Below are 16,640 nucleotides of genomic sequence, written 5' to 3'. Positions count from 1 at the left end.
TCCTCATTCATGGTGAACCATCTGCTTTATTATAAAATGAGAAAGTGCAGAGAATTCAAATGTCTTGCAGCCTTGACGAAGGCAAGACCTTGCGGGACCAACTGAGGCACATATTCTTTTTGGACTGAACATTTTTCTTAATTAAAAAAAAAAAAAAAGAGAGCGGGGGGGGGGGTGTGTGACTCCTCTTCCCATATTATGCTGTTGTAATGTGATTCATGTGACCTGATGTACTGTGCGAAACTGTCAAAACGGCAAGATCATTTCCACCAGAACCGAAAGCGTGTCCTCACATACTAATCACACTGCTGAAATGTTCTGCAGCCTGCTAACACGAGGCGTCTCTTCACCCTCACCACGTTGCTCCTCGTGTGTGTTGTCGAACGGAGAACCTCTCTGCCGACCTTGCTGACGTGGGAAGCGCTGCTCTCTCCCTCCCTCAGAGTTGTGACTCACCTGATAGATCTCTGATCTATTCCCAGCGAGGAGCCGATGATGGGCCAGGCTGCGTAAGAGGGGGGGGCAGGGCTCCCGCTGATGTGATCGGCACAACAAAGAGCATCGCTGGAAAAACAGGCGACTGGGCGATTGTGACGGCACAGCGCCTGCAGCTGAGCAGCTCTTGATATTCTAGGACCTGACTACAAACTGGTTGCAGACATGAGAGGAAGATGAATGTAGTTATCTCTCTGAGTGTATGCTTGTAAAGGACACCAAAAACAACACAAACTATAATAATAAATAATAATACGAATAATAATAAACAAAAAACAAAAAACAGGACATAAGCAGTTTATGACCCTAATCCTGAGTTGTATTGCCTAATAAAAATATGCTCAACTCAAAGTTAAACAGAAAGGATCATTCAACAAAACAGCCTGTTTGGGACATATTTTATATAAATAATAATTAAAAAATGTTCATTGGAAAAAAGAAAAAAAACAAAACAAAACAAAACACCTAAATGGAAATCAAAAATCCCCAACAGGTCAGCGGTGGATCTCAAGGCTTCAGTCTGTCAGTCTGTCCACAAACCAAGCACGTTCCCTTTCTTCCAGCTCTGTACAGCATGCAGTTTTTATGTTGGTGGTAGTAGAGTACTATCATAATTATTCTCATCATAGATTTAAATATAGAATTATTCATAACTTTTGTTATCTTTTTTTTTTATCTTTAATTTTTTACACATCACAATGTGTCTTAAAAACTGCCATTAGGGTTCTGTAAAAACAAAGGTCGTCAAAGAAACAGAAGGTGGGGTGTAAGGGGTCGATGGGTGGGGAACAGGGGTGATGGTGTTTGTAATGTCCGGTGCAACACTCGGCCCTCCAAGAGAGGATGACAGGATGGAGGGGTGGGGTGGGGGCAAATGACCAGATGACAGAAGTGGATGACAGGATTTGAAAGGGGCCAAAATATGGGAGGGAAAAAAAAACACCATCTTCACAGCCAGTGCCTCAGTCTCAGAGCAAAAAGAACATTTCATGCTGTCCTCCTCCTCCTCCCCGTCACTCTTACGGGCATCTTCAAAAGACTCTGCAGGCCAGTGGTCCAAGGAGGTATGGGGGCATTAACGTCAGCAGGTATCTCTCACAACTGTGAGGACTCCAGACACAGAAGAACAGGGACAGGTAAACCTGAGAGGGACAGAGACGGACGACGGGGTATGAGTGTGGGTTTTATTTTTAGTCGCTCTCTACATATAGCATGAGCCAAAAGTTTCCCTGAGATAACACAACGGTATGAGAGAATTATTACAAGAGAAGAACTAACTGGTGCTGTTAATGCAGAAAGACTCATCCACAGGGTGAGAAAGAGAGAGACAAACATCCCACAATCCACTTTATCTCACTCAGGGTGAGTCATCGCCTGAACAAATTAATACACAGCATCTCCTCTGCACTGCAGCCATGACAAACAGTCTCACGCCGTGAGTGGTTTGTATGTGCGAGAGATTGAAAGAGCAAACTGTGGGTGGTAACGGGAAAGAGGAGGAGGACAACCTGTTAAATTGGTGTGTACGCTCGCAGCAGAAATCTGCCCCACTTCTTCGCCTGAATGAGGTCCATTGATTAACCCTTTGGAAGGCTATAATCTACATAAACCTTTACAGAAAACAGCAAAGTGATGCTCCAAGAGCAGACCAGGCCAGATCTAGTTTTTAATGACTGTATAGGAAAGCGCCCATGTGTTTGCCTGGGGAGCGGTGGTGAGTCAGAGCACTGCTCGCTGAATATCAACACAGATTCTCTCTCTTTCTCTTCCCTCCCTGACTTCCTCTTCCACTCCACCTCCTCCTACTGCCTGATACTCAGCTCTACGTCTCTGTCTGTTCCAACGCATTTCCATTTCAACCCCCCCCCATCGTCTTTCTTCTGTATAAAAAAATGTTCTTCAGAAGCACCAGCTTTTGTTAACCGTCTACACACTCACCAGGTGGATTGTTGCTGAGGGAGGAATGGGAGGGGGTCATTGCTGTTTGCAGGTGGAGAGCTTGCGGATCTTGCTGGCTGTGGAGACTCCTTTGCGTGAGGGGTTGGATGACGAGGAGGATCGGCGTTCGGCTTTGGCCTTGCTGTTCAGAGAACCCCCCTCTGTCCCGTTCACACAAACTGGCTTGGCTACAGCTGGACTGTGGTCTGCGTTCCCCTGATCCCGATATTCCTCAGCCACTTGTCCTAAAAGCACACACACACACACATCAGGCACAAGACAAATCCATTACCTGTCCACACAAGTGCTGACACAAGTGCTGACCACTGCTTCACTGATTGCGTGTGCGGTAAAGGCATGATCGTGCACGTTTGCCAGAACACGGATGAAAATCCCCACAGACCCGCTGCTGTAAAATCTGTAAACATGTTTTCTTTTTAATGAAAGGACCTTTAAAAAAGCTCATTTGTCAGCAGCACCAGAAAAAATGTCAGGTCAGATAACCATGTGAAATACAGTTGCCTACAACAACAGGAAATCTGGTGAGTGAAAAACAGACTCTAACCCCAGTGTGAATTGTTTATTTCTAGTGCAGAGGTGTGTGTGCAAGTGTCAGCACATCAAGCTGGGGCCATGTGAAAATGAGTTAAATGAGTTCCCACACCGCAAAAACTGTAACACCAGGGAGACAATTAAAAGCGGTGAGATGTAGTTACTTCTAAAGAGAAACACCAGGTCAAACTGTTATTTAATTTACCATTCGCTATTATTTCATTCACATGAAGCATCCTGTGAGCGACAGTGCTCTGCATGTGTAGGAGTGAACCCTGGAAAACCATTCATACTCCCACACCGAAACCATTTCAACAGGACTATTTTTAGATCACTTCATTCACATTCTGCAGCTCCATTTGGTTTTTATGTGGGGCACCACTTCTGGATACCCGACACTGACTACTGCATTTATTATTGCTGGCTGTTGCCTGGCAACAGATAGAGGCTCTGAATTCTGGGGGTAAAAAAAAAAAAAAAAAGATAAAAGGAGTTGGGAAACAAATTAAATCCAAAATAAAGATGCTGTCATTATCTATTCATCCCAAAGTCAGTCAACACTCTGGTTAAGTTTGTACACACAGTTCTCTGCTAGAAACATTTCAGTATTTTCTAAAACTATGACAGTAAATGGGATGTGTTTGCTTTAAAGGGTGTTACGTCTAAGACACCGAACATGGTTTCTTTCCCTGCTCAGGTGGTGGAGGTGATAATAGTTGCTTCAGAGTTCAGCCATCGCTGTGTTTACAAGACGAGAGGTTTAAATAAGCTAACAACTCCAGAATCCAAAAATAATCCTTTAATCATTGTGAAAAACGCTGCCGCAGCTTCTGTCCTAGCTGAGAAAGATATTAGCTGGATGGATGCGTCACTCACTTCTTCAGTGTGTCACTGTTCCAGTTTTATTAAGATGAAGAAATGGCAGTTTCAGCTTGTGTAACGTGGAACTAAAATAAATGTAACAGATAGGCCCTGTATATAAACAAACATGGCATCTGGTAATTTCAAACTGTCGAATTATGCTGCACATTATAAAAACAAAATAACTGAAAACATTAGGTCTATCTTTGGATTTCTAACAAAGAACCCAAGGGCTTTCCCACAAAAAAAAAAAAAAAACAAAAAAAAAACACGTTTTTATCCAACGTGAGTTGGATAAAAACAACCAGGAGAATGATGGTTCAGTGGGGGCAGAGACAGAAATGAGAGAACTGTTTACATGCTTTGTATGTCTACGTTCAGTTTTGTAACCACATTTTTGACTCAAGGAAGTGGTTTGATGTAGAACTGCAGTTGCAGTCATCATCTTCAAGTCAAAGAGAAAGCATGGAGGACTAACCCACAAAAGACTTTTGATAATCACTGATACCTGTCATACCAATGTTGTGGCAAAAAAATAAATAAAACAAACATACAGTATATAACTGCAAGAACTGTCTGAGCTCACACATACCTGGCACTGTGAAGTCCTGAGTGTATATGATCTCATCCTCTCCGTCGTAGAGCTCGTCATCGTCGTCCTCCGTGTAGCCGTGCAGATCCTCCAGGTAGGGCACCACTGTCATACTCCGCCAAGGGTCCCTGCTCTCTGCGCTGGCAGGGATGGGCACAGGGGGCTCAGACGGAGGGTGTTTCTTACGCACCCAGCTGACGAGGGGGAAGGTGTGCATGTAAATAACAGGTCAGAATTGAGCTGGGTTTCCTAGACACGTCCTGCTGGTCAAGAACATATTTTCTTTAAACCATATTACTACATTCAAGATACATACCGATACTAGCAGGACAAAGGGTCTGCCATCTTTCACGGGATACACGATAAATATATACTGAAGCACTCACTTGTGTTGCCTTATGTTCTGTATGGAAAATCTCTTCACAGGGTCGTACTCAAGCATTCCTGAAAAACACACACATCGTAAAGGTCAATTTAATCACAGCAATCCTGAACAATTTCTCCACTCACTTCTTCTTCTGCAGAGTGCTTAACATAAACTGGTGGGAGGCCACAGGAGCGAGAGGGGTCGGCTAACGGCAGAGGGACGATAAACTCATTCAAGGAACATTAATTAATGTGAGTAATAATCTCATTCATCACCATGTGTCGAGGCGTCTTGCGAGGCTTAAGGAGTCAATGAGGTACAGTAAGGAAACATCAATATGAATAACATAACAGCTGTACCAGTGTAATGAAGATTTTGTGCCTTAATTATCATAATGTGGGGCGAATCTGTGGGAAAAGCAGAATGTCAGTGTGATAAGGCAGCAGTGATGCAGTGCCTATCCAGACCTAATAATGTAATTGTCTCCCAGTAGGCAGAGAAGGGCAGCATGCAGAGTGCTGATAGTAGTTCTGCGCCTGCTGAAGGACACCTTTTGTGGCACTGGGCTTATTTTAGACCATGTAATTATGGACCGACTATCTCTCAGGTGCTGCGTCATCACACACAGACGTCACGCGCTCACACAAAATGGGGGATGGAAGGCCCGATGAGTTACAACAGCAACAGAATGAAACCATTTTTTTTCTCTATTCATGGTTTAACATTCGATTAGCTGTGACAGAAACACTGTTAAAAACACCTCCATTTGACACAAGTCATTTCAAAAACAGAAGTAAAATCCCTCAAGTTAGAGGGTTCATTTCCATAAAAGGACAAAATGAGCAAAGCTGGATAATAGGCTACAGTACAACTTAGGCATTCAGCCTTCGTTCAATGGGTTCCTTAGTTAGTACAAACATAATCTTTGCAGCATTCTTTTTTGGATTTTACAGGGTTAGTCTGCTGCAATACAGCCGATTATATGTTTGGCTTTAAAATACTCTTTACTCTTTTTGTTTTTACAAGGGGCAGAGGCATTGCAGCATTCCACTCGGGAAAAGCAATGCCTCACTATGAAGTGTTTAGTATTCTGCTGCTGGCTTCAGATCAATGGAAACTACGTCAGCAGCTGAAGGGATTTCTACAGTTTGGAGGAAGCCTCGCCTGCTGAGGAGCCACAATGACTCTCAATGTCACGGCACCACCTACTGGACACACACAGAAAAGATCACAGAGCAACTGGCGGGGAACTTTCTTGTGGTTTGCTCTCACTAGATGGAGCAAACCTTTCCACTAAGGTTGAAAATTAATCCATGGCATTGCCTTATGATGCGTGACACGGTCAGAGCTATGACATTGGATTATCATCCTGGGGTGAACTACGAAGCCACACTAACACCTTCAAATTTCTCCTTAAATTTAAAAGCTTTAACTGTGAACAACACTAACCTCGCAGCAGGTCCGACAGGAGGGGTCCACATTCCTCGGGAATAGTGTAGTCTCCTTTTCCAATGTTCTCGAATAGCTTATAGATGTTGTCCCCCTCAAATGGATACAGACTCGTCGTAATGTTGTATCTAAATGGAAAGAAGCAGGTGTCAATAAAAAGTCTTTCATGAACTGGGACACCATTAATAATTGTCACATTGGCTTGCAAATATCTAACCGTATGTATGTGTGTGTGTGAATTCATGCCTGCATACAACCACTAGCTATCACTGGTCTTATAGGCGGCTTTACACAGAATGACCAGTAACCACCAAAGACTCTTGTTGGAGGTGGACAACAGAATATGACGGTATATGAAGTCACACAAGTGTTTGACAAGTACATAGAGAAATGACTGGTAATCAGTACGGTGATTTCCTAAGTGTCTTTGAGCAAGACTATGCATCTCTATCAACTTCAGGCCAGCTGTTCTGCCCTTTGAGCTGGCTACGAAAGGAGGACAGGAAAAGCTTTTTGCTATGACAATCAGTTTTGTAACATAAGCAACCAATATCCAATTCTGTCTGATGTGAAACCAACTTAGCTGACCGCTTGCCCATAACTGAGTCTTTAAATATGCTACAAAATTTAAAGCATTCTCTGATTTGTGAGAAACTGATCGCTGACAACTCACAGTGTTACACCAGCAGACCAAATGTCTACTTTAAACCCTGAAAAGGTGTCCAGTCCATTGGCAATCTCTGGAGGCTGGAAGGCCGGAGAGCCCTGACTGGTGCGACACGTGTCATCCTCTGCAAATGGGTGAAGGGCCTGAAAAATGCATGTGTATATTGAGTTAGTTTCTTTCTATATCCCTTTAACCACAAATACTCCTTGTGAATTCACTGGACAGTGGGGAAGCAAATGTAATTTTACACTCATCTCACTCACAGCTGCCACATAATAAACACAGACACTTCAAATGAAATACAAAATCTACAGTATTGTTTATAGGTTTACCCACTTGAGTGGATATGTATTTAAAGTATGATACACGAACTTAAAACATATCTGCTGGCAGTACCTTTCCTCTGCCTGGGATTCTGCATATAGTAAAGCTGCCTGTGATGATGTGTAAAGTTTTATATAGCTTATATATTCTAACACCTACCATAACCAATGATCAGGAATGTGTGGAAATGAAAAATCAACTTTGCTGAAATCTGTTAGTTAGGGAAAGCTGGATGGCAGCAGCCTGAGCTCACCTCTGCTACTCCCAGGTCGGAGATTTTAAGTGCCCCGTCTGTGGTCAGCAGCAGATTCCCTGGTTTAATGTCTTTGTGAACTATTCCCTGGCTGTGCAAATATTCAAGGCCATCTAAGAGTTGGCAAAAGTACCTGCAAGAAGACAAGATCAGAGGGGTTAAGGAGTAAGATCTAAGTAAGATGTACACAAACAATTAGCCTATCAAATAATTTATCACTGTGGTCAGATGAGCCTTCATCACTTGGTACTTAAGCTGCGGTGGTTTTCCGGCACTGACCAGACATTCACACAATCTATGGTCAGTTATTTTAACAGTACAGGTCCTGCAGTCCAGGACCTAAACTTAGGCTTGAAGCAAAGGCTGCAGAGAGGCGCAGTCTAAATATAGCAGAGAGAGTGAGAGAAAGAGGGAGAGAGGGGAGAGAGTGAGAGAAAAAGAGAGACTTACCCGTGAGCTTGAAATACTGGAAACCTTTTCTCTGGGACGCTGTCCAGCATTTCTTGCATCCCACAAACGCAATACTCCATCACCATATACGTAAGTCAGGAGTCAAGGGGATATGCCAAACCAAGTAAATAGATCCTTTAATAAAGTGAGCCAATTATAAAGCTAACTGACAAACAGAAACATTTAGGTAGAGAAATATCCCTCGTAAACAGCATTCAGACAGCAATATTTACTGTCTGAAATTATTAACTATCAAAGGTCAACTCATATGCACATTTGTTTAAGAGTAAGAGGATATATTTTCTGCTTCTCTTCATTGTAGAGGACATCCACCAGCTGAATCACATTCTTGTGTTGGAGTCTTCTTAGCAGCTGAATCTCCCTATAAATGGACAAAAGAAGGAAAAAACAAACAAACATGGAAAACTTTAAGTACAGACACAGACATGAGAGGAAGTGCTATATTACTTAATATGGTCCTTGTCTGCTGTGAATGCAGGCTAAACTGGTTTCACTGGTTTCATTACTGGCATTTTTAATAGGATTGATGGCTTAATGGTAACTCAAATAATTTCACTATTCAGTTATTGTCATTTTGCATTTATATTTCTGTGAAATTCAAAATGAGTTTTGTAATTAAGTGATCATTAGCCAAATTTGTATGACTTTTCCAGAAGGTGATGCATACGAAACAGAGTGTAAGAATGATACTGCCATACTCAACTCGATATTGTCTAGGATTTGCTCACAGATTATGATCCACTGAGGTAATGTGAAATAAATACTGTTTGATTTTGTCAATATAGCCCAACTTCAACAAACACACACTCACCCAAAACAGCCTGGTGAACAAGTGCTGCAGCAGTCTATTACACCAGTCTCATTATAAAGACAGATAACCTGACAGTTCACTTCACTACCCAAGGAGGAAAGGTTTAAATCAGCAGCATGGCAAAGCCCCCAGGAGACTCAACATTCATCAGAGAGCTGCGAGTGGGGACGCTAATGAATTTGGATCTGGATGGGAAGTGCACCACGTACAAAGCACAGACTTCCCAAGACATACCATGCACATCCACCCACAGAGGACATATTAAGGTTTTATCTGACAGTTTCTGGTGGTAATTTAATGACTGCATTCCAGGTCTCAAGTCAGCACAGGTGGCACCACTTGTATTTCCACAAGTTTTAGTTACTGTGAAGAAATATTAACATTTACCGACTAACCGATGTCTAAATTAGCAGCTTAACTTTTTTGAATTACAACTGCGTGTCTGCACACACTATTCTCTGCAAATGTTTTGGTTTCATATGTGGAGAAAAAACAGGAGTAAAACCTTCTCCTGGATTAATGCAAAGCCCACTGAAGTAAGACCCTTAAACTGTGTCCCTGCAAGCTTGCATACAGTTTGAGGCACGTAAAGTTGCCTGTTCCTTGGGAGACCTACGGAGAAGGCTCCGTAGGTCTCCCAAAAAAAAAAAAAGAAATTTGTAATTCTGTATTGTATCTGATTCTACAAATCTGAGAGCACGATTTAACTGTGCACATGGGTTTGTAAGATGTTTGTATGATGAAAATTCAAACTGCACCCTAATGCTTGCCTTCACTGAAGATGGCGTTGGTTGAATTAATTCCTCCATGACGCTGTTGTCAGCAGCACCACCGCAGCTGTATCTAACATCATGACTCACAGCACATTTACCTTTTCACCGTTTCATTAACACTGCATATTTAGAGAGGAGAAACTACAGTGCTACTAATCTGAAAGACTGACAACAATGAAACACAATCCAGTTTCGATCTCCGAATGAATAGCTTTCCCCGTCCTCTCCTGGAGACTTATGCGATTTAACGTATCGGGCAATTACAGGTCAACGCTATAAAGGGAGTGCGCCTGTGTCAAAAATAAATAAGAGTCTCACGGCCCCAAAAGTGCTGAGGTATCATCCATCTTATTTTTTACTTCAACACAATCTCACAAAAAAAACAGAAACCTTTGGAGTTTCTCTGTCCCATGTCACCCTGCTGTTTCTGAGCTATGTCAGCCCTCTGCCTTATACACGACCTTCCTACAGACAAATGGATATTCTGGGCCTAGTCAGTGTCTCGCTTGCACAGAGACACACACAAGCAGTTACTGCTGCATCACTGCACTGGTAAAAAAAGACACCACTACCTCATGCACACATAAAAACAGAGCTAAAGATTTGATAGGGCGTAATGAACAGCCTCATTCTAAGCATTATCTCTGCTATTCATGTGAACAGTAAGAGAAGATGACATGTCAGAAACACAACAAACCACACTGCATCTGCATCACTGCTTCTTTTCATTAAACAACTCTTAAAACAGAGGCAGCGCAGCCACTGAAGGCACAGGGACTGCTGCAGTCCATCTGCAGTCTGAGTTCAAATGTGTTCTGATGGACGTGCGTTCAAGGCCTACTGACTGCAGAGCTGAAAGGATTTCAACACTCAGCGATCCAGCAGCTACAATGGCACACAGTGGGAACATAAACAGCTGATCAAAAGCTGCGTTCACACCGTGCTGGTCCACAGACTGCCTCTAGTTTCAGGCATGTGCATGTGTGACTGTGTGCGCTCCTGTCATTCCAAACAAGGGCACAGTTTTCTGAGGGTGTTGCCGTAGAAACAGGAGTGGCATTACCCAATCAAAGCCAGTATGAGCATGCCTGTCCCTATGGTAACCCTGTCAAAGCAGGAAGTGTCTGGCAGGCAGGAATGCTGAACAGAGGCTAAACGGGGAGGCTGGGGGCTACTATGGCATCCACACACAGACAGGTCTTTACAGGCTCAAGGATCCAGCTTCCTCGGGCTCCAAAAACATAAGGCCTCCACCAAGTGAGAGAGATGCAGAAAAAGGAAAAGCATGGGAAACACAGGCAAACCAATTTCACACATCAAGAAACACTGCTGTGGTCCCGTTAACAAAGTGACACAACCACGAAGTATACCACTGCAGCTTTGTCCAAAAGATAGATCTATAGCCAAGATAAAAGAAAAAACAACCTTGAAAAGAAGAAAAGTGTGAACAGAGCTCCAGCCTATCCACCCCGTTACCAGGGGAGGGGAGAAATCATTCATGGACTAAGAAATATATGGGACAACTTCAGGATAATACAAAAAGCGTATTAGGTAAGGCAACAATAGCTAAGACGAGATGAGAATGGGACTTTCAGTTTTTAGATTTTAGTACCTTTCCATCTGAGGTACAATGCCTAGAATTTACTCTCTTAAAATAGCTTCTTTTGTATTCATATTTTTACAATATCAATACAAAAATATATACATTTTTATAATGAATATAAAAACAAACAAACCAAAAAAATCAGTCAGTACCTCCTCATCTAACATAACTGCAAATACCAAACACAAAAATAATGAACTGTGTAAGTATTCATCCCCTTTAAGACAAAAGTTAGTAAGGCACTTTTGGGAGCAATTACAGCCTTGAGTCTACACTGACATGTTGTCTTTATCAGCTGTGCACATCTGGACATAGCAGTATTTCACCATTCTTCTTTGCAAAAATGCTCAACCTGACAAGTAACACGACTTATTATTCCTGTGTAGCTTTGGCTTCATCTTTGCACTGTTGTCTTGCTAAAAAAAATAAACGTTCTCCCCTAACCACTTCTTACAAAAAAAGCACTAGGTTTTCCTCCAGGATTTCTCTGTTTTGCCATTTTCATTTTACCCTTTACTTTCACTTCTGGCACACACTAACCAATCTGTCATGTGAGATTTTTTCAGCCAGGGCAACAGTTGCTGCATGCACAGTGTCTACCATCTCAGCTGTGGAACCCTGAAGCCTTGTTCAGAGCCGTCACAGGCCCCTTAGTGGCCTTCTCACAAGGACTTATTTTTTTAAACTCTACAAAAATATCAGATGCTGATGTGTGTGTATTTAACCTGTGAACATGCTTTGATTAAATGCATCTCTTCTCAACATTAGACTGCACCATTGATGATTTAAGTGTGTCATTGTGAAGGGAATAAAGCAGTCTGATCTGATCTGATTTATTGATGAGTTAATTTGGATGAATTTGTTTTCAATTAGACATTAAAATAGCTCTTTATCTGATGAAAGTGTCCAGTTGGATCCACTGTGATTCAACATTGTACTAGATTAAAGCATAAAGTCCAAGTGAGAAGGTTACTTTTATAGGAACCGTGAGACGGTGGAGCTAAACAGAATTGAATGAAAAAAACTGTCCAACATATAGCTACACCTACATGTATTAGCTGCCTGTTGTTGGTGTCCTTTGTATTGCCAAGCTTTTTAGTAAACTGGAGAATTGTTAGCTTCGAACATTAAAGCAGTCCTTCGAACACTGCTGAAATGTTAAAGCTTCTTCTCACTCTTTCACACTCTGTCTACAGAGAATGTGTTTCAGCCACATTCAGTCCCAACTACCTGTAAAATGGACATTTGTTAATACGTGTAGGTTTCTTTTTATCTAATTACACAAACATATCATCACTCTTAGGTCTGAACTTTTGCTCACCTCCTCTCTTTCTAGCTGTCCTTGCCTTCTTCAGTTGTCACCACGATAACAAATGAATATCAACTGAATATCGAGAAAGAAATCTGGAATTAAATTTTAAAAGTGCAATTTATATTTGGTATGATCAATATAACAAAATATTTTGGGATAGACTTCAGTAAAGTTTGTCTGGCTATCGAATAAATACAAGGTATTAGGATTCCAACACGTTTTTATGGAGCTCTCTCCGCAGTCTTTTCATTGTCATCGTCTGCTGCCGTTTTGACTGGAGCCTAAAAAACACGCCATCTTGCTGTGCTCTTCTTTCTCTCTGTGTGAACTCATTTTGACAGTTTTCTAAAGCTTCCTCTATAATTAGCACAGGCCCGCAGCGAACAGCTGAAGTAATATTTAATAATAAACTACTGTGTGATTAAAACTTCTGATATTCATCAGGAAACGGGGGACGTGAGAAAAACTTTGAATACATAGAAATCACTCAGCCAGAGCACAGATGCATTAAGACAGAAGAAGAGGGAGAGACAGGAGGATACAGAAAACAACTTCAAGTCCTACACTATGGATAGCAATTCCATCCTATAACTTCAGACTCATAGTAACTTTAATCTAATTTAAACCTAAATTGTATATACTGCTACTCATGCAGTTAAGAAAAATGTTGGGTCTCTTTGGTGTTTTCAACACAACAAAATAAATATGGAGGGGCAACCTGAATGTGTAGGGTTGTACTGACTACATTTATGTGCAAACAATAAAGCAAGCTATTGAGAGAACTGACAGCTGTGTACCTTAATTAAGGCTTCTTGTTTACATGATGCTTATAAAACTAGGTTAATGCAAAAAGTTGCCAATGACCCATTTACTGAAGTGCATGCAAACTCACTTCATGTAGCAGAGGTATATTCTTCCCGCCTTTAGTAAGGACATCTTAACTTACAGTATCTCCTGATTGTTGTTCACTTATAACACTATTTTATGTAACAGTGGAAATATTTTATTCTGGCCTCCAGTGGTAAAAGTCCTCACCTTGATGCAGTGATGCAGAAGTGCATTTAGGGTGTGTTGAGTGCAATTTCACATCACTGCTGGATTTGGTAACAGGTGCCAAAAAAAAACACTTCAGACCAAATATTTGATCAATTATCATCTATCCTAATGGTTAGGACTTAGAGAAGTTAAGACTTAATAAACGAATGGGACGTAAATGAAGGGCCATTCTCATTGTGGCACAGTCTTAAGAAACTCAACTGCCTAGTGTTATATTCAATTTTCTGTGTTTGATTCAAATCAATTATCTCTTATTAAGATCAAGCATTACAGTCTAGCCGGTGCCACTGTATCTCAGGATAACTGACAATCCCTAAGTGAAAAGACACTGCATCTTGGCATGCAGAGTCACCAGCGACACTGGTGTTATGACACAAACTGTCAGATGCAGGTAAAAGAAGAAGAGGTCAAACAAAGCAGGTTGACAACCCCTCTCACCCCAAAAATAAAAACTCACTTTTTCACATTGGCTTCTCCATTAGGAATCCTCCTCAGCTTCTTCTTCTTCAGAATCTTGACAGCCCTGCGACAAAGTGTCTCTGAGTCCAGCATCTCTTTCACTTTGCCATAAGATCCCTCCCCTAGAAGATCCCCCATCAAGTACTTTCCTATCAGCTTTGCCCTCTTCCTCCGTGGCTGGTAGATCACCTCTGTAGAGTCAATGCGGTGAATGAAAGTATCCATCTCCATCAGTTCGTTTTCATTTAGATACTCAATATGTGGCAGCTCCCCGGTACTCATGACTGATAGTTCGGCAGCCACAGCTTAAACCTCCTGTGCAAAAAATGTTTGCAAATAGCTATGACTGCTGCTGGCGAGTAATCCACTGGTAACCTTTCAGGTCTGAGCAGAGTATTTTAATTCCACAAGATGGAATACAGACAAATTACAAAATACTGAGCATGGGAGAGGGAGTAATCACGCCTGAGAGTAGAGGGAGGAGGTGGGGGATCAATCCCAATTTGTAAACATTAGGGCTCTTTTTTCTCGAGAGGTGCAGACAGCGGTGAAGAACCTGTTGGGTCCCGTGCTGAGTTAGTGCTTTATACTGTGCGTTATGTACTACATCAGTGACAAGTGCAGCTGAACAGAAACTAGAAAAAAAAGTGATTTTAAATGTAATTCTTCTTCACTTAACTCTAAATCACAGCTATATGAATTTAATACCATACAGCCTAAGGTAGAGGCAACCAGTACTGCTTCAAGGCCATGCAGAGCAGGATTTCTGTCGAAGCTCCATGCTGCATAGCATAGTTTTCCTCAAGACACATAAGTGTGCACAGCTGGACAGGATCCAAGAACAGATCTACAGCCAAACGCATGCAGCAGTAGCAGTCCAATATCTGGTATCAGCCCGACTCCTGGAGGTCAACCGAGCCATCCAATGTGTCCAACCGTCCTCAGGTGTCCTCCATGCCACCACGGTTCCTACTTTCTGGTGCCTGAAAACAAGGATCATTTAAACATTAATGTAAATACACACATGGCCTTCGCTCGCTTCTGTACTAACTTAACCCTCTTTGGTAAACAATTTATCCAGACATCAACATTGACCGGTTAACCTTACTGAGTTTCCTTGCTGCTGTGAGGCTCACATTAGACAGCAACAGCCTAACATTAAATTCAGTAAATATTTAACACCCAGCTTTACTTAAACAAAGTAGTGCGTGAGTTACGACTGACACATATATTGTTCAGTTGAAATAAACAAGTGTTAATTGTTAGCTAGCTGGTAAGCTAACGGCTCGTCTGCTTGAATGAACTAGCTCACCAACATAAACTCTCACTTTATGGCTCCTTGATATAAGCACCTTGAGCAGCCATTGTAGATTTTAACTCAGAGGTCTGCTTCGAAACAGCGACAACTAATTTAATGTCCATGAGGACTGACGGTGGACGACTGGGGGGCATAACCCAAACGTCGTCACACAACTGTAGCTAACGGTGGATGTGAAGCACTAGCTAGCCAACTTTGCCTGTCGTTGAGATTAGCGTTAGCCAACTTCATCCCATTTGCCGGCGGAGCAGCGGAAATCTAGGAGACGGGCATTGTTCTCTGACTGTAATGCACCAGCCTCACTCAGCATCAACACCAATGTTAGCTCTAACATCCAAAGCCAACCTTCGACACCGGAGAAACAAACCAGACACATCCAGCTAGCGCAAGCTAAACGGAGTTGCGCTGGCTAGCAAGCCACTCAGATTCCAATGTAAATTGCTAGCTAGCTAGTTAACCTATCTAACTCCTGGTACCGGGTCTCACCTAGATCCATATGAATCCCGTTTCCGTTGCAGGTTTTATTTCATTTTTGTGTGGCGGTCCGTGGTGAAATAAATGTTTCAGTTGAGTCTCGCAAGATATCAGTGAAATTTTCTGACTCTTCGTGTTACTCTTGCCACTCAGGTTGTCGCCATCTTGTTTACCTCCCCCCCGAACTCACACTGACAGCCCATACGTTACTGCGTCAAATAAAAGTTTTTTTTTCTTTTCCCTTTTTTTTTGTCCCACACACTGAAGGAAAGAGAAGACTGTCAACTAGCACTGACAATAATGACTTTTTAGTTTTTACTCATTCAGTCATTTCAGTTTAATTAGATAATCTGATACCAGTGATATCTGCCATTTATAATGGCTAGTTCCAGGAGTAAGCCCACCAGTTAAGTAAAAAAAAAAAAGAAATATGAAAACGGTTCATTATCAGCACTAAAATAGTTTTTAAATACATTTCCAAACTAGCTTTCCTTTATGACGCACCCAAAAACCCCAACAACTTCCAACTGCGCTTAACTAGAGCTAAAGCAATTAATGTACAGAAAAACATGAGACAATAAAAGGCAGTTACTAGTTGTTAACCTTTTTTTAAAAAAATAAAATAAAATGGCAATTATTTCCTTATTATGGCCTTTCAAGTGTGAGCATTTCAGGCTTTTCTTAGTCTTATTAGATATGTAATTTATTATTTGTACATTTTGGCTAGAGTTGTGGACAAAACAAGCCATGACAACATTGCAGGCTCTGGGAACTTGCAACGTTTTGCAAGTTTCACAAGTTTCTAACATTTTACAAAGCAAATGCTTAATAGATAATAACAAATAATCATTAACTGCACCCCTAC

The 16,640-nt window shown here is 41.7% G+C and overlaps 1 protein-coding gene across 1 annotated transcript; it reads right to left on the bottom strand.

The window, feature by feature from the left end:
- Positions 1-1,097: 1,097 nt before the first annotated feature.
- On the bottom strand, positions 1,098-15,949 carry stk11 (serine/threonine kinase 11). The gene is made up of 11 exons (XM_041056115.1): positions 15,788-15,949; positions 13,982-14,966; positions 8,247-8,330; positions 7,949-8,038; positions 7,499-7,631; positions 6,928-7,064; positions 6,255-6,382; positions 4,825-4,882; positions 4,439-4,632; positions 2,434-2,678; positions 1,098-1,637 (listed from the first exon to the last, which is right to left on the bottom strand). Exons 2-10 carry the CDS (start codon positions 14,263-14,265, stop codon positions 2,470-2,472), a joined length of 1,317 nt encoding a protein of 438 aa, XP_040912049.1. The 5' UTR covers positions 14,266-14,966; positions 15,788-15,949; the 3' UTR covers positions 1,098-1,637; positions 2,434-2,469.
- Between the last annotated feature and the right edge of the window lie 691 nt (positions 15,950-16,640).

This window comes from Toxotes jaculatrix, chromosome 14 (assembly GCF_017976425.1).
Source record: "Toxotes jaculatrix isolate fToxJac2 chromosome 14, fToxJac2.pri, whole genome shotgun sequence".
Classification (NCBI taxonomy): Eukaryota; Metazoa; Chordata; class Actinopteri; family Toxotidae; genus Toxotes; species Toxotes jaculatrix.
Note: the sequence above shows the minus strand (reverse complement) of the source record. Positions and strands in the feature narration are given on the sequence as shown.

What these genes read in the sequence shown, in the direction of transcription:
- stk11 (XM_041056115.1), bottom strand. Translation starts at nt 14,265, where the DNA reads ATGAGTACCGGGGAGCTGCCACATATTGAGTATCTAAATGAAAACGAA. An exon ending in CCAGTATTTCAAGCTCACGG is followed by an intron (nt 7,632 to 7,948) that starts GTAAGTCTCTCT and finishes GTCTTCTTGCAG; the next exon opens with GTACTTTTGCCAACTCTTAG. An exon ending in TCAGGACTTCACAGTGCCAG is followed by an intron (nt 2,679 to 4,438) that starts GTATGTGTGAGC and finishes GTGTGCTTTTAG; the next exon opens with GACAAGTGGCTGAGGAATAT.